Source organism: Rhodamnia argentea, chromosome 11 (genome assembly GCF_020921035.1).
Source record: "Rhodamnia argentea isolate NSW1041297 chromosome 11, ASM2092103v1, whole genome shotgun sequence".
In the NCBI taxonomy this organism is placed as follows: Eukaryota; Viridiplantae; Streptophyta; class Magnoliopsida; order Myrtales; family Myrtaceae; genus Rhodamnia; species Rhodamnia argentea.
The window spans coordinates 18,041,718-18,069,005 of record NC_063160.1 but is presented as its reverse complement, the minus strand read 5'-3'; the positions used below and the strand labels follow the sequence as shown (position 1 = coordinate 18,069,005).

General features: G+C 41.7%; 5 protein-coding genes and 1 non-coding gene across 10 annotated transcripts; 2 read left to right on the top strand and 4 right to left on the bottom strand.

The window, feature by feature from the left end:
• Positions 1–607: 607 nt before the first annotated feature.
• On the bottom strand, positions 608–3,258 carry LOC115747334 (COP9 signalosome complex subunit 8). Its single transcript, XM_030683462.2, has 5 exons — positions 3,092–3,258; positions 2,882–2,961; positions 2,230–2,411; positions 1,314–1,421; positions 608–973 (listed from the first exon to the last, which is right to left on the bottom strand). The coding sequence occupies exons 1-5, from the start codon at positions 3,173–3,175 to the stop codon at positions 834–836; spliced, it is 594 nt and encodes a 197-aa protein (XP_030539322.1). The 5' UTR covers positions 3,176–3,258; the 3' UTR covers positions 608–833.
• A 657-nt stretch (positions 3,259–3,915) lies between these two features.
• LOC115747337 lies at positions 3,916–6,969 on the bottom strand. Its single transcript, XM_030683467.2, has 2 exons — positions 6,199–6,969; positions 3,916–4,475 (listed from the first exon to the last, which is right to left on the bottom strand). The coding sequence occupies exons 1-2, from the start codon at positions 6,835–6,837 to the stop codon at positions 4,389–4,391; spliced, it is 726 nt and encodes a 241-aa protein (XP_030539327.1). The 5' UTR covers positions 6,838–6,969; the 3' UTR covers positions 3,916–4,388.
• A 2,373-nt stretch (positions 6,970–9,342) lies between these two features.
• On the top strand, positions 9,343–14,180 carry LOC115747336. Of its 3 annotated transcripts, XM_048272288.1 has the most exons (3): positions 9,343–9,626; positions 9,884–9,960; positions 12,794–14,180. In XM_048272288.1, exon 3 carries the CDS (start codon positions 12,807–12,809, stop codon positions 13,908–13,910), a length of 1,104 nt encoding a protein of 367 aa, XP_048128245.1. In that variant the 5' UTR covers positions 9,343–9,626; positions 9,884–9,960; positions 12,794–12,806; the 3' UTR covers positions 13,911–14,180. The 3 variants fall into 3 exon arrangements, with proteins under 3 accessions (XP_048128245.1, XP_030539323.1, XP_030539324.1); XM_030683463.2 differs by lacking the exon at positions 9,884–9,960 and having other exon boundaries at positions 9,344–9,626; XM_030683464.2 differs by lacking the exons at positions 9,343–9,626; positions 9,884–9,960 and adding an exon at positions 10,189–10,264.
• Positions 14,181–14,927: 747 nt separating this feature from the next.
• On the bottom strand, positions 14,928–14,999 carry TRNAP-UGG. Its single transcript has one exon. It is a non-coding gene; the product is annotated as a tRNA-Pro (tRNA).
• A 765-nt stretch (positions 15,000–15,764) lies between these two features.
• LOC115747340 (mRNA turnover protein 4 homolog) lies at positions 15,765–20,615 on the top strand. 2 transcript variants are annotated; one of them, XM_030683472.2, is made up of 9 exons: positions 15,765–15,804; positions 16,314–16,444; positions 16,661–16,826; positions 17,397–17,487; positions 17,562–17,620; positions 19,054–19,114; positions 19,601–19,691; positions 19,767–19,843; positions 20,328–20,615. In XM_030683472.2, the coding sequence occupies exons 2-9, from the start codon at positions 16,417–16,419 to the stop codon at positions 20,442–20,444; spliced, it is 690 nt and encodes a 229-aa protein (XP_030539332.1). In that variant the 5' UTR covers positions 15,765–15,804; positions 16,314–16,416; the 3' UTR covers positions 20,445–20,615. The 2 variants fall into 2 exon arrangements, with proteins under 2 accessions (XP_030539332.1, XP_030539333.1); XM_030683473.2 differs by having other exon boundaries at positions 15,787–15,801; positions 16,322–16,444.
• A 1,222-nt stretch (positions 20,616–21,837) lies between these two features.
• Positions 21,838–27,159, bottom strand: LOC115747339 (partner of Y14 and mago). Of its 2 annotated transcripts, XM_048272293.1 has the most exons (5): positions 26,922–27,059; positions 26,667–26,764; positions 25,742–25,858; positions 23,460–23,711; positions 21,838–22,221 (listed from the first exon to the last, which is right to left on the bottom strand). In XM_048272293.1, the coding sequence occupies exons 2-5, from the start codon at positions 26,718–26,720 to the stop codon at positions 22,078–22,080; spliced, it is 567 nt and encodes a 188-aa protein (XP_048128250.1). In that variant the 5' UTR covers positions 26,721–26,764; positions 26,922–27,059; the 3' UTR covers positions 21,838–22,077. The 2 variants fall into 2 exon arrangements, with proteins under 2 accessions (XP_048128250.1, XP_030539329.1); XM_030683469.2 differs by lacking the exon at positions 26,667–26,764 and having other exon boundaries at positions 26,922–27,159.
• Positions 27,160–27,288: the final 129 nt, after the last annotated feature.

Sequence of the window (27,288 nt, the reverse complement as noted above, 5' to 3'; positions counted from 1 at the left end):
GGAAGATTTTCAAATTGAAAGCCGAAACTGAAGCCGGCTTCGTCGATTGAATGCATCCATGGCGAATGTCTGAGAGGGTCAACCCCTTGTAACGAAATTTGCAAGTGTCATTGTTCTTGCTCTTTCCGTTTAGGACTATCCATGGTTGCAAGTCTCGTGGTACAGCAATTATTTTTGCATGACACTGTTTTGGAGGGCATCTTTTGACCGAAGAAAGATTGCATCTTTAGTCTGACAAGTTAATCTCCGCATCAGGTCTTACTGGCATTGCCTAAAACAATCTCTTCTTCTGCGTAAGTTGCTGCCCGAGCGCGTTTCCTTCATGTTAAATTTGAGTCATACTGGTTCATTATCACCGTCACGTGAGTAATTGTTCTCCTACCATCGAGAGTCTATTTTCATTTCCGTCCTGTCTTCTCTTTTACCAAAGAGCGCCAGATACATCGAGAAACATACATTGGTCGGAAGAGGAAAGTCCTGGATATTCGTAGGCTACTGGAAAGTCCTCATCACTAGTGCCAAGGGGGACAAAAGCTTGCAAACATCAGGCTCCGAGATCCCTTTTATACTAGAAAAAGTGAAGGTTTCAATCACACACGAGTAGGTATTTTAGCTGACCCCATGCGCCTAGAAGCACTTTAACACAAAATCCAATAGTCTATACCGATGACTTCAGTGAGACATGAGAATTATGTTGGTGATCGCTTTTGAGGGATCGGGGAGAAGAAGTGCCCTTCATGTCTAGAATCAAAATCGTCTCTCGATGAGTCTCTATTCTCTGAACAAGTCTATTTACCAGCCGAAGCCAAAGACCGTTCTTCAAGGAGATCCGGCTAATGCTCAAGTTGAAATACGTATTCAGTCAACCGCTGCAGTTTACTGGGATCCAGCTTTTGATCCGTCACCGCCTGCTGCTGCTTCACTGTAAGCATTCGAGAAGCGGGGTCGACGTCCCAACCTTGCCGGAGCACATCTGCAAGTATCAACAGAAACTCTATTAATGACGGTGCAAGAAATGCATGTTATTGGGGGAAAAAAAAGAAAAACAAACATGCAAATGAAAAAGGCACTAATGAGGTAAAGAAATAAATGAATGGCAGGGCAAAGGCACCAACAAGGTAAAGCCAGAAGTAAAGCAGATATTTCTAACCAGCCATTCTCTACCTAAAAGGCCCCCTCCACATGATCCAAACCCATGTCCCATGTCAATGAACTAGTTGACGTGACATACAAGCAAAATCCGAAACATCGAGAGCCTCAATAATGCTTGCATTCGCAAACCTATTCCTATATCAACGAGTGTAGAAGCTTACAGTTTGCCGCATCATCCTCACTCATTCCCAGAAATAAGGCTGCATCTTGTACACTTATTGTTGAATAGGCAGATGACAACAGCCGGAACATCCTCTTGGTGTATTGCTCTGTCACAACAATCAGGATGGCATGAAAATGCTACCGTGCCCAACATCGTCAATAAGGTTATCGAAAAGGGGATGACTGAATGCAACTAAAAGCTGAAAATTTAAGAAAGCATTATAATCTGAAGCACGTCCAAAACTCAGCGGAGAGCAAAAGAGTCAAAAGTCATGCAACCCCACTTGTAATGACTCCACACTTTGAGGGTTTTGCCGCCCTTTGTTTTTCCCTTTCTCGCATCTATTGAAATAAGTATAGTGCCTTATAAGCTATTCTCTTCCAGTCTAGTTTAAGAAATCCTTTCAAATCTGAGCTCTTGAAAACCAACAAGAACGAAGAGTGCACATCGATGAGAACCTAAGAGGCTATGCACGAGGCAAGCAGAATGCAAATCATAACATAATCAGTCTTTCATCTAACTCTTCATTGCACAGATTTGCTACCAATGAAAGCACTACCATATAACAGCTCAACTATGAAGCCAGAGAGAGGCTAGGAAAGACAACTAACCATCTCCCCTCCCACAACAAGCCATGTGAAAAATGAACTCCTCAGAAACTTTTAGTTGACTTTTGATAACAATATGCTAGAGGAAGCACAAAAAATCTCAGATAAGTAAATCAAATTATGGCTTTTGAAAAACATGTGCTGGGACCAGATAAAGCATGAAATTGCTTGATGTTGCTTATAGAACTTCCAACATGACCATAAAAAGTTCCCATTCAAGAAAACCAAGAATATTGTCATGCATCGATTATTAATCATGACACCCATGCTTATGTCCAAGAAAACGTCTTGAAAGAGCAAACTTGCCTGCAAATGAAGCTACAAGACCTCTAGCTTCCTGACTCCAATCAAACCCACGAATAGCCTCATGAACAGCTGCATAGTCCCGAGTCCACAGATGCTGACCAATTGTCCAGGCAGCAACTACTTCTGGCTGGTTCTCTTTGACAGAAGAAGGTATTGATTTCCAGAGGAACCGAGCGCTATTGCTGCTAATCAAAACTCAAGTGAGGGCTGACTCTGAATCTAGTCCAACAAAATGCAGAACAAAGATCTAGTCCACAACCCTAAATCTCCCACTAAGCAAGAGTTCCGTTATTGAAAACATAGCCAGCAATTTCACAGAAACAAAACAAGTTCAAAATCTGATCAAAGAGAGACACGGATCCCCACGATTACTGATCAATTCATATAACACCGGCCGATTTTTAACAGTCATAGCTAGGAAAAGTTAGAAGACTTCTGCAGGATACCCAATGGGGCAAAAAAATAAGCCAGCATCAACAAAAACAACTAGATCAAACAATTTCTCTTTCAATCAGGAATTATCCTTCGAACTTCTCGTATCCACTCCTTCGGTTTCTCTGACTGACAGAAGTCAAAAGACATGATATTTCCGTGGGTATTCGGCCACCAACTATAACCCAGAACCCAGACAAACGAGGAAGAGAAAGCTTACATATCATCGGCATAAATGTGGCCGAGAAGATGAATAGCGTAGGGCCATTCTTCTTGGAAAGCAACCCCTTCTGCTGCTACCTGCGTGCATGATTTTTGCTGACTCAGGTCGACGACAACAAACCCAACATTCTATGCGCTTGGATTAAGCCTGAAACTGAAACGCACGCACAGACACACAAAATAACTTTGAGAAGAGCACAAAAGCTACCTGAAGCATCAGATGATCACAGATGTCAGCGATTTGGGCGTAGGACTGGGAGGCCAGAGCCTCCTTCAGGTCACCAAAATCCATTGCTTTTGTCGCCCTTCTTTTCCTGTGTTCCGCGGATCGTAAGGGTGCTCGAGTGGGGGTAGAGGGAGATGCTGGTCGTTGGCAAGGTTTTGATTTTGGATGATCCGAATCGCAGCGGGTTTGGGTCAAACCGCTTTGTTGCAGGGTTTGGATCATCCGGTCCAACAACTGGGCCTTAAGGTTCAGGCCCAAACGAAGACTCTTGGTCGTGGGCTTTGTGAGAAGACCTCAACTGCACATTGTCATTTATTTCTGCGGACTTGTCCGACGTTAGAGCACTCTTGGTCGTGCACTATCATTCTTTTTCCTTGGACAAATCTAATGAACGATGATCGTACTTTAATAAAATGAAAAGGCCTGATCTTGTTGCTGAGAAATTCGGAAGAACCTAGTACTAATAGGTTAATTCTGTATATGTATGCACATGCACATGCACATAATGTACCTGGCCTCGCATGGCTGGATCATAGGACAGGACCACAAGAATTTATTATCATTCATTTCTGCGTACTCGTCCAACGTTAGAGCACTTTCCAATCATGTCTTGTAGTCGGATAATTTCGCGCTCTGCCAAGATCCATAGACGGAACACGATGCGTTGCTTACCTCTGGGATTCCTTAATTAATTTCTTTGTGGCCAAATTTTCCGTTAATCATTCCGAGAAGGGAGCAGCACACCTTGCTCGTTAGGTTCTAAAGACATTGCCCATGCGATGAAATTCTTCAGATGGAGAAAAGAAGAGAGTAGACTGAAAGCATCATCTGAAATTGGAGTAGACAAAGCTTCAGCTCAGCCTCCACTTTACAGTGAGGTCGATATGTATGTTCCGTCGAAGCGAAGGAACCGGTGTTTTGAATCAAAACAAAACTAAAAGAATTGCAAAGAAAGAAAAGAGTTAATAAATGGAAGAAAAACTTTCGGTTTGGTGGGGTCGGGGGAAAGAATTGTATAGTGTCAATTACAGCTCCGGAATTTTCACCCAGCCAGCATCTCAAACCCCCTTTGCTTTCGACAAACTCCATGTGGGAGTGGGAGGATTGGCAGCTTCCTGCTGTGTTCCCACCTCTTTCTTCCTTACTACTTTTTTTTTCCCTTGCCTTTATCTGTCTCTCCGTCTCCAATTTGATTTGAGGAGAGCCAAAGTTAACCCAAAAGCCAAAAAAGAAAAAAGGGGTGGGGGGTTGGTGGGATGGGAGTGTTGATCTTGAATCTTTACACGCGCAATCCATCGAATCCGCACTGCTTGTAAGTGAGGGACTGCTTGCTTGGACTGATCACTACTGCACAATTCACCGATACCTGCCCACTCCACCACCATTCATCAACACATGTCAACACAGAAACCCGCGTAAAAAACAGAGGCTAAATGCAAAATGGAGGCAATCGCCACGAGACTACATTCATGTGTTGCAAAAAAAACTATGTCAATAACCGAAAGTGGGACAAGACAAGACAAGTCTCCAACTTGGGGGAAGAGCAGGTAACAAAAAGTAACCCGACCCCCCTTCGAAGAAATCGGTGCATGTCAGGCATGATTGGGAAAGTGAGGTGCTGGGGCCCTTCAACCGGGAAATCACAACGAAAGGAAAGATGTTTTTGATTCCCCTGAGGCAATGATATATTGGTGTCCCGTTTTTTTCCAAGTTGTCATTCACCGAGGAGAATGAATCGATGGGACCCATGAAAGGACGAGACCACATGGCCGACACTGTACGCAATCCCAAGTTTTCTCCTCTCGACTCTTCCTTGAGCGATAAGAGTCAATTCTTAATTATAATGCCCGAGCCATTTTGTCAAACACTTCGGCTGCGCTCCCCCACCTCTCGTCCTCGTTAGTCGATCAAAAGACTCAGAATAGAGCGGGGGCCAAGTTTCCTCTTGGTTTTGCTCAGAGCCACATAGAAATCATTCATTCGTCGGAGTCCCCAGAATGCAATGTGCTCAATGTTCATGATTTATGCAGGAATTTCAAGACAAACATTTGAATTTTGGTGGGTCACGCATATTCACAAGCATCGAGATCTAAGTAAGCTGTGGTTGATCCCCCAAGACAGTTGTTCCCCTGTTAGCAGCGTCACCCAATGTCCTGATCTCACGGTTTACATAAACGAGATGCATCCAAAACATAAAAAAGCTTATTTCCTATATCACATTCTCTGCAACGGAGCCGAGAAATTAAGGTCGAGAGAGTACGATGTGCTCGGCGTCTGTCGTGTTCTGGAAGGTGAACAGCAATGTGAACGAGAAAGGAGCTAGCTTCCCTTCCCAACCCCAACTTTCACTTTTGGAAGCAATCCCGCATTACCCTCTATCTACTTGTCTCGAGCTATGACAAAACTATACGTCTCCCTTTTATGAACCTCCCAATCTTATTTCGTTTCCTTCGATTCTGTAGTCTTCGAGACTAGACCTAGAAATAACTCCCGATTAGCAAAGCTATTTCCCAACAAACCACGATGTTGTACCAAACTGAAAGCGGATATCAAGGAAGACGAGTGTGCGTCGGCGGGGTCTCCGTTAATGCACGAAAAATAGCATATTCGTTCCAGACACAGACCCGATGTCATCAAAGGGAGTGTATCGAGGTAGCGGTAGCTTTTGTCAACTTTTAAAAGGGAAGTTGAGTGAAAGAAAAAGGAAGGAACGAATCATTGACTTTGCCTTAGCCTCCTCGTCCCTTCTCTTCATCATCAGGACAGTAACCATCGACCTGCGCAGTTACCGGACAACGTACGAACCCCGCCCCATTTTTACGACGGTACCACCCACCCCACCCCACCCCACCCCACCCCAAAGAGTAGTGCTATTTTGTTAGTGCGGGCCCCCCAGTTAACATAATTATCATGCCCCAACCGCCCCTCCACCCACATCCAACAGCGGCTCTCCGCCGGCCCCCTCCCAAACACGAATCACCCCCCTAGAGTAAGCTAATCATACAAGTCGCGTTGCACTGATTAGTGATTAGTATGAACATAATCATGAGCTGAGCTACAAGAAGAGTTAACAGGAATTGTGAACTGACCTGAACGCCAGGAGAGTCGATGTTTAGGACCCGGATCTTGGCCCCGACATCCCCAAGCACCCGGAGCTCCACCCGGTCATTCAGCGACGCGTCCCTTATCAAGTCGGACGCATCGGCCTGCAACAGATTGAACCGATCGACGGCGATGGTGGCCACCACCTGCCGCTCGCTGTGCGCCTCCTGGTAGAACCCCGGCACGGAGGCCTTCCCCAGCGGAATCCCCTTGTACATCACCGTGAAACTCGACTCGCCGTACCTGATCCCCACCTTGTTGGGATTCACCGCCAGGAAGAGCATCCTTATGGTCAGGGACAGCGACGCGCTCGTCGGGCTGGAGCCGGCGTTGGCGGCCGCGGCGGCCGCGGCTGCCGTGGCGGGGTCGGAGGGGGAGATGCCCATGTACTGGACGCCGACCTGCTGGAGGTCGAACTGGGGCTTCTTGGGCTTGAGGGCGAGGACGATGACCAGGACGACGGCGAGGACGAGGAGGGCTAGAAAAGAGAAGAGCAGGAAGAGGCAGCAGCAACAGCCCTTGAGCGAAGCCGAAGAGGAGGAGGAGGAGGAATAGTAGTACTGGTGGCGGTCGTGCGAGGGCGGCGGAGGGCGTGCGCGGAGGTCGCCGTTGGCCCGAGTTGTCATTCTTTGCTTTTTCCGGGCGCGAATTTCTCTCTCCTGCCTCCGCTCTACTTCTCTCTTGTCGTCTGTTTTTTCTGCCTCTTCGCCTTTTCTGCCTCCTTCGGCTTGAGAGAGAGAGAGAGAGAGTGAGTAGTAGCGAGTACAAGGAGTGAGAACTGAAAAATGGCTTTGCTTGGCAGGGAGATAAATAAATGGAAGTCGTTAGCATGATATTTTAAGAGTATTGTTATTATTTTTGATATCATGATATTTTAATTAATGAATATTTTATGTAAGACACGCAATAATAATATGTAAAATTACATATTATCATAGAAGCATTCTCCTAAATAAGAAAAAAAATATCCTCCCTCCTCATATTCTCAATTTCCATAATTGAGCAGTCCTGGACCCTTCCCATGCACATCAAAAGTTTTCTAATTAAATGCTGGAAAAAAAATTGTAAAGAAAAATCAAAGCTATAAAGTAAATTGTTGTTGTTTCCTGTAAATCTTAGTTATTGCAAACATTCCATGATTTGAATTTGATACAAATGCGATATTCTTTTTTTTTTTTTTTCGGTGGACTTGCATTCGTGAAGTGGACATATTGTTCTCCTCCTAAAAGGTTATTAAGACGTGGTTGTTCGAGATGGGTTTATTTATTCAAATGAATCTCACAGGTCAAATTGTCGAGCTCTATTTAATTCGCGAAAAATTAATGATTTATAAAATATTTTTTAAAAAATGATTACTTATGTCGCTTATAAAAATAAATGAACAAAAAACATTATCATCAATCACGATATATTAAAAATAAATTATTTTCGGCAACGATAATATTTTTAATTCGCTAATTATTTCAAGCAACATAATTGCTCGTTTTTAAAATATTTTTTATATTATTTATTTTTCGCGAAAGAAACGAGGCTTATTAAATGGGTGAATTAGTCGGAGGTAGACATGACTGGCGTTCCTTTCCTTACAGTTTAAGTCTTAAAACCGATTTTGATTGGGCTGAAAAACGACCAGGTGTTGTCTTGGGCTGGCAAGACAAGGCATTGACAAATCCAAGACAAGCTCGTTTTAATATTGGGCCGAGCCCATTTAAAAGGAGGGCCGGGTTGGACTGGAAGGAGCGTGGCGGACACCTTCGTCCCGGGCGCGTCGACGTGGTGTCCTTGTCGCGTTTTCCCAACGGATCACGTGGGCACGTTCCTTGGACTGACGGTGACGGTTGCTTTGCGGGGAGGAGTGCGTGGCGAGGTGTGGTCCCACGACTTCTCTGTTCCGGCGCATCCTGGCCATTGCACCGGGCGGTCACGTTGCCCGACGGCGGCATGAAGGCCTTCCTGAAAATTTTCATCTTTTGCAGAAAATAGATTTGCTCTGAACAGGAAAATTGAATTCGCTATTTAAATGGATGTTCTTCTTTCATTTTCCCCTGTTTTTTTTCCTGGTTTGAATTATTGTTCTCGATCTTTTGAAATTGTGTAAAATCAACGAAACATGAAATAGAATAAAAAGGATTGCATCCAGTTTCGTTGTCGACCTGAAGCGTAGTAGAGCCTAATTTTGTTCAAAAACAAAAGGGTCTTTAAAATTATCAATGTTCGATTGGTATGGTTCTTAAATGTCTAACATGGTACCACATCTCTATTGTAGTTTTCCATGTACCCTTCTACATATATCTACCTATACCACATGCATACATATACCTGTCAAGAATAATTGGTCGTTGCCATTCCTTAAACATGTCCCTAGAAAATCATAAAATGTCTCGAAGATTTTCTTAATATGCAAATTTAACAAATACGGATGTGCTTTCTATACAATCTTTGCCACCTACATTATTGAGTTTGTTGAATAAAAGATAATATCTTATGTTTTATATACGGTGTAAATTTTCTTTAAAAGCACGCGTAACGCATTCAAGATTATTTTTAAACAACTCGTTTTCCGACAAAAATCAATAAACAAACAACTTGTTTAGTCACAAGGTTGCTTGCGAAAAAGATTATCAATTAACTCGTGAAGAATGATCCGGACTCGTTTGTTATGTCATTAACGGCGAGCAAAGAGACAAGTAATTTTAGATATATCAATATTTATTTTATGAAACTGATTATGCAATAGATCAATCATTTTCTACGCAAATCATCTAACTTCTAAAACACGAACTTTCACGAATCAACGTCATCGTTCCAAAGTTAGAAGGAAAAGCAAAAGAAAAAAATAAAAAGAAGATGGAGAGCATCGCTTTCCTTGAGCGTAGAAATGACTCTCATGAAGGGAGCGCCGATTCCGTGGGGTCAAGATCTCTGGATGATGGATGGATCGCTGAACGGCCCTGATTTGCCATACAATGCGAGCGGGAAGAACCGCGAGTATACCGGATAGCCACACCATGACCACAACTCCCATCTTTCCTCGACTTTTTTTTATTTTTTATTTTTTTATTTGTATATTTATTTTCTTTTTTTAAATTAAAAAAAAAAAGGCCCAAAAAGGCCACCAAACCCCAGCGGCGAATGAGATCGAAGTGCTTCTCTCGCAATCTCTCCTCGTACGATATCTATACACGAGCAGTAAGAGCACGAGAAATTTTAATACCGGCGAGACGATTCAAGAGAGAGAGAGAGTGCGTTGTGGTTCTGCGTTGTGCGCTCCTGACTCTCTCCTCGGCCTCGGTCCCATCAACCGAGCGTTCCGCTCACCAGTTTCGATTTCGCGCTCAAACGAAAAAAGCCCTAACTTCCTCCGCTCCTCGCCTTCGATCTCTCCGACCTTCTCATTTCCCGGCGAAGTTCTCCGGTAACATCTTCATCCCTCTCCTCATCTGTCTCGTCTGATTCTTTTTTTTTTCCTTATTCCCCTCGCCGACGATTCGCTCGCTCGCTCGCCCACGTCAAATTGCGCTGTGAGGTTCGAGCAATTTGCCTTACCTTCGCGACATCCGACATTTTTTTTTCCTCCTCCGTAAATCGAACTCTTCTGCAGTGGGCGTGGGATAGCTTCAGGATTACGCACTTGCTCCCTTCTTTCTTTTTGATTTAAGTTTTTTTTTTCAGGCGATATAATAGTGGATGAGTGATTTGAGATCGTTTGAATTTTAGGGGACGGTTCAGTTGAGATTCCTAACTTGCGGGTTGGTCCAATTGGTTCTTCTATATTTTATCCGTGCCTGCGAGATCCCTGAGGGGAGGGATCGTGTACCTCAAATCTCTCCTAGCTGTGTCTTCCCCGTATTTTATTTAATCAATTGGTTGTCATTGCGCGTGATTTTTGATCGATCATGTTACCTCATTTTCCCCGGACATCTATACATTTCCCGACCTTGCCCTGTTCTTTTTCATGGGTTTTCATTCATTTGATCACATAACGCAACCCATTTCGGCCCTCCTGTGCTAATTGTTCTCTCTGGATTTAGATTTGCTCGAGGCAAGCGGCAGGTGAGACCCCCCTTTTCAAATCTTCCTTGTTATTGCTTTGAATTGGCCAACAAGGGCTCTTCTTTCGGCATTTTAAGATGAGTTTCCATTAGTAGTTGAGGCGTGGTGCCATTCCGGTGCTTTCGCGCTTTTTGGGTTTTCCGAAAATGCAATGCTGGTGGTGACATTCACCAGCTAATTATGTGGAACTCTCCAATTTCATCTTGTTGCTTCCTTCCACACTCACAACTTTCTTCTATTGCATTAATGTTGATGTTACATGATTGCTCTTCTTAATATGTGCATTTAACTTTCATGAAGATGCATCCAAAGTGGGTGTCAGATGCTTTAGTGGACTTCATCCACTGTGGTTGCATCGAGATTCTCAAGGAATTAAGAATGTGCATTGTGACCTTTCTTTCAAATCCATCTATATTTATTAAGTGAGTCGAAATTTGGATTCCTTATCCCGAAACTTTTTAGGCTTGGCAGCATTCACTTGCTGCTGGCATTGGCAAACTGAAATTTCAATGATTTGTTGAACCATGACATGATTTGTCAGGTATGTGGATAACAACTTTGTGAACATTGTTTGGTTGTGGATCATCGATCTTATCTTCATCCTCTTTTTCGGGACAGTCGAGATCTTTTCTGCTGTTCTGTTATCTGATATATAACGGCTGTTATGCTTTGTCTTAGAGTCTCCATCCATGTTTTCCTCAAGTTACTCTTGCTCGTCTTCTGCTTTCTCTCGAGATCAATTCAGTGCTTAAATTAGTATATCTTCTTGTTCTTGTGAATCATCAGCTGACCTTGATAATGCCATTTCCACCTCACCCTTTATGGTACTGATACCATTTACTACGAGTAATTCATTCTACTACATCTCGATGTTTCTCGGCTAATCTAGTTTGGTGTTCTGAATTTGGTCAATCTGTCTGTTTTATACTTGCTCTCTTGCGAACTATTGAATGGTTTGGTTACATGTCGGACAGCTTGCTAAAAAAGGGTACTATGGTGTTTTCCTATAGTTCTAGCTACTCTGTTGAGACTTGATAACCCAATATCATTGCTGGTGTTTGGAAGACATTTCTTGGTTGTCTCCAACTCCCGCTATTCCTTGTCCTTCTTATCCCCATATATTGCCAGTTGCAGAGCACGCGTGGATTTCATTTTGATATGCATAAACCCAGAGTTCTATTCTTGTTTCCCTTTTTTTTTTTGTCAACTTTAATGCTTAAGAATCCCATGTCTAATGCTAGGTTAAATTTGCAGTGTGTCATGAGCTCTAATTTAGTTTTTCCTGGAGTGCCAATCCTTGATGATGATGAATCCACGGATGGATGCTTAATTACTATCACACCTAACAGATTACATTCTTCAATGTGTGCCTGACCTTCATGACTACAGCTACTATATTATCCTTTTTATTCGGAAGTGAAGATTCTGCCTTAACGATGGCTCCTTTGTATTTGTGCCTCAAGTCAAAAGAGTTGCTGAAGGTTCTAAATGTATCGCTTAGTTCTTTCCTTTTCATTTTAGATTGCCTTTATAGACGGAAGCTTTTACTCATCCTTCATATTGCAGCTTCCATAGGTGGATAAGTACATAAATAAATCTTGTATGGTAGAAATGCAGTTTTCTTTTACTGACATTCGTCACTTTTGTTACCATTGGGGTTCACTGGGCCTATAAATGATGAATGTCTAAGTGGTCTTGTCAGAACTTTCCCATGTCGATCTTAGGGGCCATTGTTAAAGGTTATGGCAGTTACAAAGTTGAGCCATGCTAGGATGTCCTTCCTCATCAGACCATTTGCTGCACAGTGTATGGATACTAGGGCCATTTGGTGAGGTCCCTGTACATATGTCTTGATATATGTGAAAGTGATCACCATGTTGAAACCCAAACTTCTCAAATATGCAAATAATATTGATATTGGTTGTGCTGATTTGGGGATAGAAGACATGTCGTTTAACTAGTCTATATTTATCTCGAGGTTTTGTGAGGTGTTGGTAAGTGAACAGTGACTTTCACGATCAGCTGGAGGTTTGTGTTGGAGAATCCATGACTAAAACCGTGTCAAGTTTTTCTGCTGAGAACAGAGGATGTTCTCCTAGGGTTCATATGTTACTTGTAGTTGGATAGTTGGTAGATGTGAATTGTTAGATAGCAGTGACGAGGGACAGTGAAAAGGTGGACATTTCATGCTAATATGTCGTGTTATATGAACTGATAAATGATGGTTCGGGGCATTCTTGTGGCTGAGTATGTGATGGTGTGCGCTCTGGAAAATTTGTGGAGCAACATTGGAGAAAGTTTGATCTAGCAATTGCCCTGCCAATCACTTTTCTACCTGACTAATACGATGTGTTGTCGGATAGGAAGTGTTCAAATTTTATTTTTATTTTTTTTTGTGTTATTGATGGTTGTTTAACTTGTTGAATTTTCATGGCTTCGTTGACTTTCCTGTCGGAATACATGTTTTCACTTAATGGTTCTTCAGCCAGTATGATCTCATCATCTCACCATTTTTTACTTTTTTATCAGGTTTAGTCTGAAAATGGCAAAGGGAAGCAGAGGGCGCCGTAGGATTGCTTCCCAACAATACAGGTCGACTCCATATGGCTTGGCATCTTGTAATCGCAAAATCTTGGAGAACTTGGGTGCCAAAAAATCTGACAAGGCACTGAATAAGGACTGGGAAGATGCTATATGCTCTGTGTGTATGGAGTACCCTCACAATGCTGTTCTTCTTCTCTGTTCTTCCTATGATAAGGGTTGCAGACCGTACATGTGTGGTACTAGCTGCCGTTACTCAAATTGCCTTGACCAATACAAGAAGGCCTATACCAAAGTTTCCTCATTTGATCATGCTCAGTCCTTGCAGAACTCAGCTGACAACACAGTGATATTGCCTGAGTTAAATCTGCCCAATGAGAAGAGCGAAGTGATGGAGCTTGCGTGCCCTCTTTGCAGGGGCCAGGTGAAAGGGTGGACTGTGGTGGAACCTGCACGAGAATACTTAAATGCAAAAAAGAGGAACTGTATGCAGGATAACTGCACATATCTTGGAACTTACAAGGAGCTAAGAAAGCATGTGAAGACAGAACACCCCTCTGCACGGCCTCGTGATGTGGACCCAACACTAGAACAGAGATGGAGGCGACTCGAACAAGAGCGTGAAAGGGATGATGTGATCAGTACAATAAGGGCGACAATGCCAGGAGCCATGGTATTCGGTGACTATGTGATAGAGGGAAACCATTATGGATTAGATGTAGATGAGAGCAGCCTTGGTACAGATCGCCCAGAGAGGAACGGTGGTTTGGATACGGGCTTCGATAGTAACCTATTTAATGTCTTTATGCTTCTGCATGCATTTGGTCAGTCTGGGAATGTTGATCTGAGAAGAAGATTAAGGCACCAAGAGAGGGCCTTGCAGCGAGCATCCGACAGGAGTGCCCTTGGAGGCCGGCACACCACCACCCCCGTTGGGGGCTCAGATGTTTCTGATCAAGAGAATGGAGATGACAGTAATGACGATAATGCCCATGATGGTAGTGTATCGCTAGTGAGCCGCCTGCGTCGCCATGGCAGAGTGCTATTGGGACGGTCCAGTAGGAGGAGGAGGCGCAGAGAAGGCAACGGAAATCAAGATAGATGACTTGTTCCCTCGAGAAGGGAGATCTTTAGAACATTTTATCTATGTTTAGTACTAGCCATTAGGATGGGAAAATAATAGCACACTTGAAAGATTTGTCTGAAAAGGGAAGTTGGTCTTGCCTTTTACAAGATGCATGCATTTCTTTTGCATTTCATGGTCTGTTCCACAGATTGGCTGGGAATGGACATCAGGAAAGAAGAACGGCCTTTATTCCTGTAGTCATGTGACATATGCTGAAGATTACCGGATGTACACATGTATTTTCTTTGATATCCTCTTGCAATTTCAATTTGTCAGCTGTTGTATGGAAAACCTTTATTCAGTCATGTGTACATGTCCTTGAACATTCTCATCCTCATTTAGAACTGTTCCCGATCGTTGATTGGGAGGAAAGGAAATCAGTGTCATTTGTTTTATTTCCCTGATGGACATCAGTCCTTTCTGTGATGATTCAGGGACAGTGCAGGATATCCCTACCTGCACTTGAAAGTTGAATGTGTTTATATCACTCTCTCTCTCTCTCTCTCTCTCCTCCCACCGACCGTCTGTCTCTCAACCTTGATCCTGCACAGCGCTTTTTGCCTGTTGCCTCTGAGCGGGTGTTCTGCGCTTTGCTACTTCTCATTACTAAGCTCATTCATAACGTTTCTGAAGGCTTTAATAATTTATAGTCTAGAATTACCCATCATCTTCTGGAACTAGACTTGCTGAACGGTTTCAGTGAAAACTACTTGTCAAAGATTCTCTTTGATCTAGCTAACTGCAGCGTGGCCCGGTCAAAACTGCAGTAAGGAATTACTGGTGGGGCTTCTGATCATCTCCATTTCCCTATGGACAGGTAAACACCTTGTCATCGGGCTAAAAACTTCCTCTATTGGAAAGGCCTTGAAGTTAAGACATTGAAAAGACGATGGTCACTTTGAGAAGGGGACATGTTTTTTTTTTCCTTAATGAGATCAAGGTTTTGCGTTTCTGTTGTACAACAAAAGGAGCGCAAAATGAAGAGCGCAGATATTTGGGGCATTCCGAGAATCGAACTCGGGACCTCTCGCACCCAAAGCGAGAATCATACCACTAGACCAAATGCCCTTGCCTGTATGCCTTTTACACTTTAATAACCATGGTACGACCCCCATCTTTCATTTGACAAACTAGACTTGCAAACTTCTTACCGACTTTGACTAGGCAGCGAGGGTTAGCTAAGAAATTGTGAGTGAGAGCTGCTCCCTCGAAACCTTCATAATTACCGGTTTCCTTTAGCCAAAATCTAGTTAATCTTACTCTCAAATTTTTAATTTATTCAATATGATCCTTGAACTTTAGCACAATATACAATAAATCAAGGTAGTCTATAAGTTTTTTGTTTGTTTATTATGATATCTGAATTTTCAGTATATGTTCAATTTAATATCCAAATTATGTGAATTTTTTTTTTAATGTTATCCCTAAATTTGATTTAATCAAATTAAAACATTGGCTAAAAGTTTAAGGACCATATTGAATAAAAAAAATTTCAAAAACAAAATTGGATATGGGAATAAAGTTTATGGACCATATCGCATAAATAAATATTTAAGGATGACATTACAGATTAAGTTAAAATGTAGTGATCATTCATGTAATTATCCCGACCATACGAGTGGCACCACACACTTATTTGACTTCTTAAAAAGTAATGTTATTTTCACTGGAGCTGCTTTTAACATCATCGTGCTACGTCGTATTTCCCTTGGGTTCGCACCCCGACCACGATCACAGTTTGTGCACCCCCCCGCACCCGAACATTTCCTCCTAAGCCCTAAAAACCTCGACTCTTCTTCCAACTTACAACCACCGCCCTCCGCCTCTCTCTCCTCAGGGCACACGGACGCTCGCGCTCTCGTACTGCTTCGCAGCTCGCAGGTATTCTCTCTCCCTCGAAATCTCTCTCTTCATTCATAGAAAGGCCTCGAATGTCTCCGTAGTACGTCTGCTGTTATGTCGTTATGCTTTTGATTCTTCCTCTGTGTTAGAAGCAATTCGGAATCAATCATCTGGTGCTTTCAGTCCTTCGATTGGTGTTTATCTCCGAGATTTTGTTTTGCTCCATGAACGGCCTATTTAGTTCGCTTCTGTCGTCTTGCCTTTTCGTTCCCGACTTCGATTTCAGTAGTTTGTCGTTTCGTTCGTTTTTGTGCTGCCCGCACCGGTGATGTAAGTCTTTTTAGGTTTTCATCGTTTCATTCCATCTATTTTTGAAAGTCGAGATGGTCATTCCTCGCTTGCTGGAGTTTCAAGCCAATCGTCGGCATTTCAGATTCGGGCTCTATGCCTGATTTTACGGGTCTTCTGCGTCCTGTTAAGTTCCTTTCATTTTGATGGGCTTTCATGCGGTGCTTTCTGTTTTCCCCCCACCAAATGCCGGATATAAAGCAGGAAGTGAAGTTGGTTTAGACGTTTTGGAGATAACAAATCCGGCGACCCAACAGTCTGAGGCAACAAGCGGGGCTACCGGCTAGGCAACAGAATGCCAAAGTCTAAACGGAACAGAGCAGGTATCTTTATTTCTGATTTTTGCATTTTTCCGGTGTTTAGGGTGTCGGTCAATTTGGGTGCCTTGAATTGGGTCGCAGACATCTGGTGAGGAGATAGAGATATCTTTCGACGGCGGTTTTCTTGTTTAGGTCAAGAAAAATTGACTTACCCGCTGCACCACACCCATATAATTCGTGAAGTAGGCAAGGAGTCACTGTTTTTTTGGTTAAACGCAGTTACACTGTCAAAGACAAAGAAGAAGGGAAAGGAGCAGAAGGAATCGCTTGTAAATGCTGTCAGGGAAGCTGTGGAGCTCTACGGCTCAATTTATGTTTTTTCCTTTGAGAACATGAGAAATCTGAAGTTCAAAGAGTTCAGGGACCAACTCAAATCTTCAAGCAGGTTACTTCATGACTCTTTGACTAGTTGTGTTATTCAGTTTAAATAAAAATGCTAGCCAATTACCTTCTTTGGACTTGCTTATGATCTCCTATTGCATCTTAGAAAGGGATGAAGAAAGTCTTTCTTGCCATGGTTTGAAAGGAGTAACCCGTACCGGCCTTCAAAATTTTTGGACACTAAATGAAGTTTGACAGCAAAAGTTGTTTGAAAGTAGTTAATGAGGGTGAGTGGTAGCTTGCTAGTTGATGATATGTGAATTGGCTTTTCAAAGTGATGAAGGTTTTCAATGAGGATAAGTCTTACAATTTTTCTTTTTGGTGGGTTGGGAGTGGAGCTAGGAGTTTAAGTTTGTAATGTTTATGCTGGTTAGTTGCTACTATGTGTCATGCTGCTTCACATACACATACAATACAGAATGTGGAACACTTTAGAGCATTTTTTCTGTGTATTCCATCTAAGCTTTTAGCCTTCATCCATTTCCTATTTTTGATCAGAGAGTCTCAAGTTTCTATTTGATAAAAATACACCTCAACCAATTAGAGATTTAGTGGTTGCTAAATCTTTTCTCAGATTTTTTCTTGGGTCGAACAAAGTCATGCAAGTTGCTTTGGGTCGATCAGTTGGAGATGAGTTAAAGCCAGGCATCCGCAAAGTCTCCAAGGTACTGCACGGTGATATCTTAGTTATTAAATAAGACGTGCCAATATTTATGTTTTCTTTTAATGCCTTTCTTAGCTCTTGCATGGAAATACTGGGCTTTTTCTCACTAATTTGCCGAAAGAAGACGTTTTGAGGTAAGCTTTTTTGTTTCAATTCTCAAGGTATTCACTGAAAGGAGGGTAGGTATTCACACAGCCATGCATGCAAGATAGGTTACTCAAATTTCGTTCATTGGTTTGAGCATTGCCCAATGATGTGCTCCTGGGATAGAACGTGAAAATTAGATGGAATGCATGATGTAGCTTGATATAAAGTCAGTCTGGGTTTTTTTTTTTTTAATTATTCAGGTATTTTTTTTCCATTGATTACCCTCCTGTGTATGAGTAAAAAAATAATCAAACTCCGTGGTTAAAAAGGAAAAACGACCATCTAAATGGCGCACAAAACACAGATATTGTGACGTAAACAAGCTACCTTTGAGGGTAGAATTTTGATTTAAATTGCTGTCCTAGGATGTGAGGGCATGTTTGTATAGAGCTGTTGAGAGTATGGATCGGGAATCAAAGTGTATCTCCTTAGCTGTAGGATATTTATAACTATTAATGGGCTTTAAGGGGAACAGAAATTGGGATTAGAGGGTTTTCATTCCTGTTTTCAAGGGTGGGCATCAATTTGGTTGACTGATAGATGATAATAGTAACAATAGGTGCCGAATGTTTTGATGAATGTCTTCTCAAAAGGCAATTATGTTTCAGCGGGTAGCTCTCTCACTCTCTCTAATGTTTTCGTGTTGCAATCGTCATTTTACCTGATGGTAGAACGTGTTGAAGATTTTATATATTTCCTTAACTACTTTGGAAGTGAGTAAAAGGACCTGTGGACTTGTCATTAGTACTTTATTAGATCTTCAGGACCTATTGTGCTTTCCTGTTTGATTTTTTAATGAATAGGTCTAATCTCCATTGCTTGAATTAAAGTTATCGTGGTCAATTTTCCCTATAAGAATACTGTGATTTTATAAACTAATGGGAATTCTATATGCTCGTTAGGATGCAATTTTATATGTTTGTGTTGGTGTTTTTATATAATTTTCACATTGGCTAAAGGGCATGTAAGTTTATATCTTTCACAATGTAGTAGTGATTTCCCAAAGTTGAAACATTAAATAGAGAAAATATCATTCCAAAAGTATTGCACAACAATCATTCAGTTTTTCCTTAATTTTACATCCAAAACTCTGGAATGAGATGACCCGGTCATTTTGGTTCCTTATTGTTCATTCCCATTATGATAAGCAAATTTTGATGATCATGCAAGGCGTTAATGATGTAAATAACGAGTCGAGATATTAGATGGATTCGAAAGACTGGATTCGAAGTCCTTTTAAGTCTTACCATGATGGAGCTCAATATTCATAATTATTTGTGCCTTTTAATTGCTAGTTATAATGACTGGGGACATTAGAAGTTGGTCTATAAATGGTTCCTGCTCCTACCTTTTGGGGATTCTTCTTGTCTCCCAAGTCTCAACATTTGTGTCGTTCTCAATCTTTGATTTTCTTTTGCAGATTATTCAATGCATTCGAGGAATATGATTTTGCAAGGACAGGAAGCAATGCAGCAGAGAAGGTAAAGAGAAATTTCTTCACGTCTTTGCTGCTTTATGCCCACACTAGGTTTGAAAAAGAACTGGCTTGATGTGTGAAATAGGTGGTCTTGGTCAATTGCTTAAATGAGAGACTTACCCAGCCAATTTTATGAACCATGTTTTCCTTGAATTGAAAATTGATTTTGTTGAACTGCTAGTGTATGCAATTGATCTCGGTGAATTCCCATTTGAGGCTTTAAACAATGCATCTGAGCTCATAATTCTTGGTTTTTTAGCAGCAAAGTTTTTCGTTTATATGCCTATGAAAGTTGGAAGATATGCTGGTTTCATTGCTAGAGTTCTGGTTTTTACATGGTTTAAGGGCATACTGGCATCACCATAGGTTTTTTGGCTTAGCATGGCCATTGGATTATTCTCTGAAGTTTTAGGTCGTGCTGTCTAAATATTTTGTCACACTTTTGCTGTATGTATGATGACCATTGGCTTATTCTTTGGTCACATTGTAGGTGGAGCTTAAGGAAGGTCCTCTGGTGGAGTTCACCCATGAGATGGAGCCCTTCCTGCGCAAGCAAGGGATGCCTGTCCGGTTGAACAAAGGTTTTTGTGCTCACTACTGTCCCATTTACCGCATGATCGGAGGAGCTTACTCACCTAAGATGCTTTCTAACGCAGGTGTAGTGGAGCTTGTTTCAGACTTTGTTGTTTGTGAAGAGGGAAAGCCACTGTCACCTGAGTCAGCTCGGATACTGGTAGCCTCTCCAATTATTCTTTAAAATATTTCACTTACTGGATATTTATCTTTGTAGGCTACCTCGAGATGCGTTTGTTCTTTGTGCTATGTTTTTTTGGTTGTGACGCATCGACACGGTTAACTGAAAAAGAAGGAATCTTCTACCTGAAAATTAGATGGAATGCATGATGTAGATTGACTCGATATACAGTCACTCTGGAATTTTTTTTTTTATCATTCTTCAGGTATATTTTTCCCATTGATTACCCTCCTGTGTACAAGTAAAAAAATAACCAAACTCCTTGGTTAAAAACTAAATTAAGCTTTGTTTTTGCAAAAAATAAAAAGGAGTGGTAAGTACCGAAAAACTTTAAAAGCCAAGAAAATGAGGAAGCGTTGCCTGATTTTAATTTGGATTCTACATTTTCCTCCTTTAATGTGAAGGGTTGGGACGATATCTTGACCAGGAAATGCTGTATTTTGTGGCTTTTTCTACTTTGCAGCGTCTGTTGGGGATCAAGATGGCTACCTTCCGACTTAATTTGATATGCAGATGGAGTGCCGAGGATTTTGAACTCTATGCAGGAGGAGAGGATGATTCTGATGTTGAATCTTCCTAGAGGATTTTGTTTGAGATGCAAATTTTGTTTTGTTCTGTTTTATGGCGGGCGACGGGACTCAAATTCATATATTTAGGGTTCATGTAATTTGATTGCTATCAGCATGCAAGGTTCGGCTGTAACGCCCATGGGTAGTCTATTAAATATTTATTAGAGTGCATTGGGCCTTAATTCGGGTCCATTGATTTTGCAATTAGCGGGATGCAAGCATGGGCCTGTATGTCCCGTGCGCTGTTGCAAAAGCCGGCAATGTGCTAGGCTGTACCGGGCTTATTTCCGAATTTTAGGCCTGAACTCGGCCCATTTACCTAATGGCCGAATTGTGCTCTGTTGATTAGCCCACGAAGTGCTCATTGTGGGCCCATGCTTAATCCCTCAATCCAGGTGGCGATCGATCCGGATTTCTGGGCATTAGTGGGGCCCATTCATACTGCCCTTTCTTCTTTAGGGCCCGTTCTGTAGCCTTTAGGCCCATGGGTTTTTGGAACTTAATTGGGCCCATGTAGTGCAAGGCGGCGCAGAGGCAGTGGGCATAATGGATTCATCAGCAGTGTACCTTAATGGGAAAGGCCCATGGGATATTAAGGGAATTAATTGGGCCCACGGATCCAAAAATGGGTCAGCCGAATTGGGTTTAGGCCCATCTTGAAAGCCCATTATCAATGCCCACGGTTGTACCCTGAATGGGTAAGACCCACGGGACTTTATTGGGCCCACAATCCCAAAATGGGCCAGTGGAATTGGGCCGGGCTCATTCTCAAAGCCCATCATCGATTCCGACATTGCACCCCTCTTCGACTGCCAAAGCCATTGGCCATACTAATTGGGCCAGGCAAACAGGTAAAGCTCACTTGGGCCTTGGCCGGGCCCAACTTTGTGGGACGTAGTTGGATAGGCCCATTGGATATTTTGGGATTTGAATGGGCCCGTATGGGTTGCGACCAGGACTATTGTCAAGGCCCACCATATTCAGGGCCCATGGTAAGGCCTTTTTTGGGCTTAACATGGGCCTCCAAGCCCAATGTGTGCCATTGGACATTTTTTCGACTTTATGGGTCCACCAGTTCCCAAGGCCCACCAGATTGAGGGCCCGCGGACCTGCATTTTTGGGCCTAAAATGCTTCCTTCTTGTCGTACACACGAAATGCCAACATACGTGCCAGGAGCCGGGCATTCGGCCTAAACGGTCGGAGGCCCAGATAAGACCCGCGGTACATATCTGACCCGAATTTGATTGCCTAGAAGCGGCCCATCAAGCACTGAAACTGCCGAAGGCCGTATATCCAAAGTCATGAGCCTTAATGGGCAGGGGACCTCCTCTATTTAATCCGTTTCAACAGTTTCACGTCGCAATGCTCATCCATCCTACGGTTTCTCATCAGGGGCAAATTTAAACATCTAAATTAACAATAAATTCAAGGACCAATAAGTGAACACGAAGAGTTAAATAAAAAATACATGAGAAACCAAATTTGACATCAGAAATGGAGGGGCCCAGCATCATCCACCCTGCCAACTTGAGATGATTTTTCAAGTGCACCTGTTCTTCATCATAGGAAGTCTCTCCCCCACCCCGAGCTTCGCTTGGACAATGTAACTGCACAGCTCTCTCATGCCAAATGCAAGAATAATTTCATGACGTCACCAATTCAGTCTTCTTATCCTCAAGAAGCTTTAGCTCCTGCCGCCAAGCTTCTACCTTTGTCAATTTCTCCAACTGCTCGGACTTCAAACCTTCCTGTGGGGTTTTCTGATTTTGAGCTTCTGCTAATCGAATCTGCAGCCATAAATAAACACGAGGATCTACTTCAAAGTCCATAGGCTCAAAAGTAATAACGTAATTTTCCCTTTCTTGCTTCTTGCTACTCTAGCATATGACACATGTGCGTCAGGGAAAAATCATTTCCAATCTGCCAAATATAAGGTAAAATCTGTCGAAAGAACCTTGTCATGAAAATGAGAGCACTATCCCTAAAGGATAACATACGTGCAATGAACAACTCAATTCATCATTTCTGACTAAAACAACTCCACTTCCGTCCCCCATCCAATCCTTAAAATAAAAATAAATAAATAAAACCCAAAAAAAGAGTTCACGATGAGTCCTTTCAAGGAAAGAAAATTCAAAAGAGACTCGTGCTCCTTCATTAGGGCTTTGACACAGGTTAAAACCATGGATTGACATTTATCAAAGGGCCAAAGCTTGGATGAGAATAACTTCTCAGTCTCATGGCAGCACAAACAAATTGCTTTTTACAGAAAAAGTATGTCACCAGCATAAAGGGGTTACCCAACTGCAAATAAAATAAGAAGGTAATTGCACTCCAAACATCTGCCAGCTGAACCAGAAACAAGTATTCATCCATATATATTTCATCACTCTTATTGCCTCTTCTAACGGAAGGAGACCCCTTCCAGTGTACTAGCAAAAGATGAAAAGGCATAATGGAGAAAAGACAATTCTTTTCTTTTTTCTCCATGATTAAATGATAACTCCATGCCTAGAGTGCTTAAAGGTCATTGATTGATGCCTAGAGTGCTTAAAGGTCATTGATAGGTGAAGATCTTAAGCTGATGCTCACAGCAAAGGACATGTGGACACTGATGAGTTGTTCAAACCTAAATATATACTCTCTATAAATGCATTACAGGGCACGCATGAAAGGGCTTCACCATCTGAGGTTCCTTGGACAGGGACAACATAATATTACCCCATGATACTATTAGATACTATTAGACAGATTAGCACAGAAGACCTCAGGGTGGTCATCTCAGATAAATTAGCCCAAGCATAGCATCTCACTAAGCATAAAGTTAAGCCAAAGCTAATTGCTATTAGGCTAGAATAAAAACCTATAACCACATTAAACAGCTTAAGACACCACCGTAGAAAATAACATGCTAAGATGCATGTGAGACCAAACAAGAAACAAGTGACATTCAGTGCAGATCGATGAAGTTTAGTAAGATTCGCCTTCTTGATGATCGAGAAGTATCTTGTTCACAAAGTTTTACCTTCTTCTTAAGTGCTCGAATTCTTTTATCAATATCTTGACTTGGGCAGCCGAGATTAGTTCCCTCCTCCTGTGCATCTGAGGAAGAGACGGTTCCAGCAGCGTTTGCAGATGTAGTAAGCTCATTCATCTGAGTTGTCAGTGCTTTAACAGATTCTTGTTCATTACCGGAGACGTCATTAGACTGTCTTTCCTGTTCATCAATGCTCCCAGCTACATCTGCATCTAAATTTTTACCCTTTTCAAGAGCAGCCTGCAATAATAGGAGAATTAGCTTGTTTCTGCTACTAATTGAGGAAAAAAGGGTTGATCTGGTTTCTCTACATATCTGCACAAGAATATGTCAGAAATTCAACCAAAATGCTCATGGCACATGCGTACCCATAGAGTATGACACTGAATTAGCATAAAATCAAATTTAAGCCCTTAAGACTATGCTAATGATATCAAATCTTGTATCTATGAGAACTCCCTAACTTATGAGATGTATGAACCACTTCCAGAACTTTATATTCATTTTCTTCGACAGAACTCAATGGAGCAAACATACTGGGCATATTGTATTGAAAAATATCAGATGTCACATCGTATTCTCTCGTCAAAGCATGAATTCACTAGAAGAGTAATAATTCCTTGACCCGTTCAGCAAAGAGAATGGACTAAAGACAACCTAAACTTATTACAGAAGGTGACCAAACTCTACAGAGAATTTGGACATTGTCTAGGTCAGGAATCAAAACAAACAAAGAAGGGACATGAAAGCATATTCCAGCAATTAAAAGATAGTAGTTAGGCTTTCTACCACTCAAAGTCAGAAAATAAGAGAACAATCCTTTAATACTTTCCTTTCCTCTGCAATAATAAAATGGACTAGGTTTCAGTAGACATGATCTGTTATTTGCCTGTAAAGTCCAATGAGGATCAAACAATAAATAGTGCATGACATCTAGGCAAAGGAAGCTCTATCTGCAAAAAGTTAAAGAAATCTAGATTTAAATATAAGTAAGAAACAAGAAAACCACAGATGAAATGGCTTATGCATAGACATTTTCAGAAAGCATTTGCAACGAGATTAATTAAAACTATATGATGGCATGGCAAGGCTTTCAAGTTCCACTTAAAATGAAAAGGCATAAGGGATAATTTAAAGGAGTAAATACCATGAGGAAAATTAACTCTAATTTGGTTTCATGAGCTCCTTTCCGCACAGTGAGATTAATCAAAACTATATCATGGCATGGCAACGCTTTCAAGTTCCACTTAAAATAGAAAGGAAAAAGAAATCATTTAAAGGAAAAAAAACCTATAACGAAAATACGCTCTAATTTGGTTTCATGAGCTCCTTTCCACACAGCGGTGGAAACCACCTTGATGACTCATTACATAAATTTTGTCAGCTCAGACAATCTGGGCCTGTTATTGTGAACTTTCACTTCTAGATGTGATGGAGGACATATTTGACCACAGAACAGGACTAATCTTTTGATCATTTGTAAAAATATCATCTCGGACAACCTACCTAGCAACAATAAAATGCATCAACATGCTCTCTTTAGGGAGGACACCCTGCAGAATGAAAATGAGGAAGGACTGTAAAATGATTTGAAAAGTTACTTTCTTCGTTTAATACGGAGATTCCTACCAGTTAACAACAATAAAATGCATTAAAATACTTTCTCTAGCTATCCTCCATTGGAATAAAAAAAGTTATGCCGGATCAAATACTTTAACAGTGCAGGTGAACTACATGAACACAAACATTGATAGCTTCAAGGTTGTCCTAATCAAAGGATTGAAAAAAATCCTCAAGATGCATAGCTCGAAGATGAGAAAAAGAGTTTTTTATGGTTCTGTTGGTAGAAAGAGAGATACAGACCGCCACCATTGTACAAACTGAAATTTCTGGGGAAATATAGAGGTGCTTATCATGAAAACTTCACATCTTTTGATGGTCTTTGAATATCTGGACTATCTTAAACATTACATACTCTTATTTTAAGATGAGTTATATATCCTGAAGCTCGTTGTGGTGTGTTTTCATACCATCTTGGTCAGTTGGATTACGCTGCAATTTCAACCAATAAAATTGATTGACAAGGAAAAAAGTAATCGAGAAAAGTTCTAAGTTGGAACAGTCATGACATACCATCGCACCATTTAGAAAAACAAAATGAAGAATCTTAGTCAACAGAGAAAATAAATGCTAAACATTTCTCCTTGCTAATAAAGTATAAATCCTTTCCAGAAACACAAGAATATCCACGAGTTACATTTGCGACACACCTGTAGCCGCTTTTCCTTTCTTTTCTCATTCCTCTTGGCAGACTTTGTTTTAGGCTTTGCATCCAATGCCGGCTCGTAGCCTGGAGGCCCATCCTGTGAAGCGATCTCCTTCCTCCACTGCATCACGTAAAGAAGCCAAGAGAAATGAAAATGTCACTCTGTGCTTTTAGGAATAACCAATCGACCTAGCTAAACTGACATTATTTCTTTTTTTTTTTTTGTCAGAAACCTGATATTATTGAAAGGGTTTATTTTCAGCAACTTAGTGATCACAACATGAATAGCCATCAAAAGAAAAAAACAAAGAGTATTAGCCAGTATTGAGACCTCCATCCCTATCATCAGATAAAGGAAACTCCCATATTTTGATCCACTTCACACCAACTGCTAAATGTGAACATCGTCGATATGGTGTCTCTTCCTCAAGTCGAAGAGAATAATTTGACTGCTTCACTAAAACATGCAACTCATGCATCATGGACTGGTACATTCTATTGTCGGCCACCATGGAACTCCGGCTCTTTGATACTTAGATGACAGATCCCAGGTTACCCACTTCTTATCTCTTTCCAGACTAAATAGAAATTGATTAATCAATGCTATATTCGTGCATTATAGTCAAATAAATAATTCCAACAAGCAACGAAAACAAAACGGATACTAAACCATCAGTTATTTCAATCTCTTAGGAAATCATCCACCGCAATCTAAAACATGAAATATACAAATTCCCATGACAAGATGCACCCAGTCAGACTGTCTTCTGATGTAAAATGGGTACGGGAAAGGCGGAAGACATGAGATGCAGTAAGAAATTTTTAGATAAAGATGAAGAGTGGACCAAGTCACATTGTGTAGGAGTTGGTTCTAGTTATAGAAGAGAAAAACGCAGTCACAACAAATTATCCATCAGATTGACTTATACAGAATCGATTGTACTGTAGTCCGATCCTCCGCCCGTGATGCATGATACGAACATTGGATCTCTCGGTCGATCTTACTTCTCCAGATTTCACACGCAAACTTCAAACGAAAAACAGCGTCACCGGATCAAAACTCGCCGACCAAAACCAGAAAAAAGATCAGATACAAACCGTCGACGAGCATAATAGGACACATAATTCGGAAGCTTCCGGAAGGGAGGTAGAGGCGGAGAGAAGCGAAAGAACCGATCGCATACCAAAGCACCTTTGGATTGGTAAATGGCGACTTCTTCTTGAGGGACATAGCCAGCGCGGATGCGGATGGGCTTGCGGAGGGTGCCGTCGGGCCGCCGACTGGGCGCGAGAATTCGCTCCCCTTCTTTTAGGGTTTTGCTCAACTCCGCCATCTTCTTCGAGTGATATTCTGCTCCACTGCTACTGCCCATCGCTCGCTCGTCGCTCTCCTAAATCTGACTCCATGGGCATTTTTGTCAGGGAAAATGATGTCCCCCTCGTTTAAAAAATCGCCTGCCACCATCTTTTTCGAATTCTATATCGAGTTTGACCAATTTACCCTTAATAACTCATCGATCAGCTCTACGAATGTTCTTGAGGATTATAGAA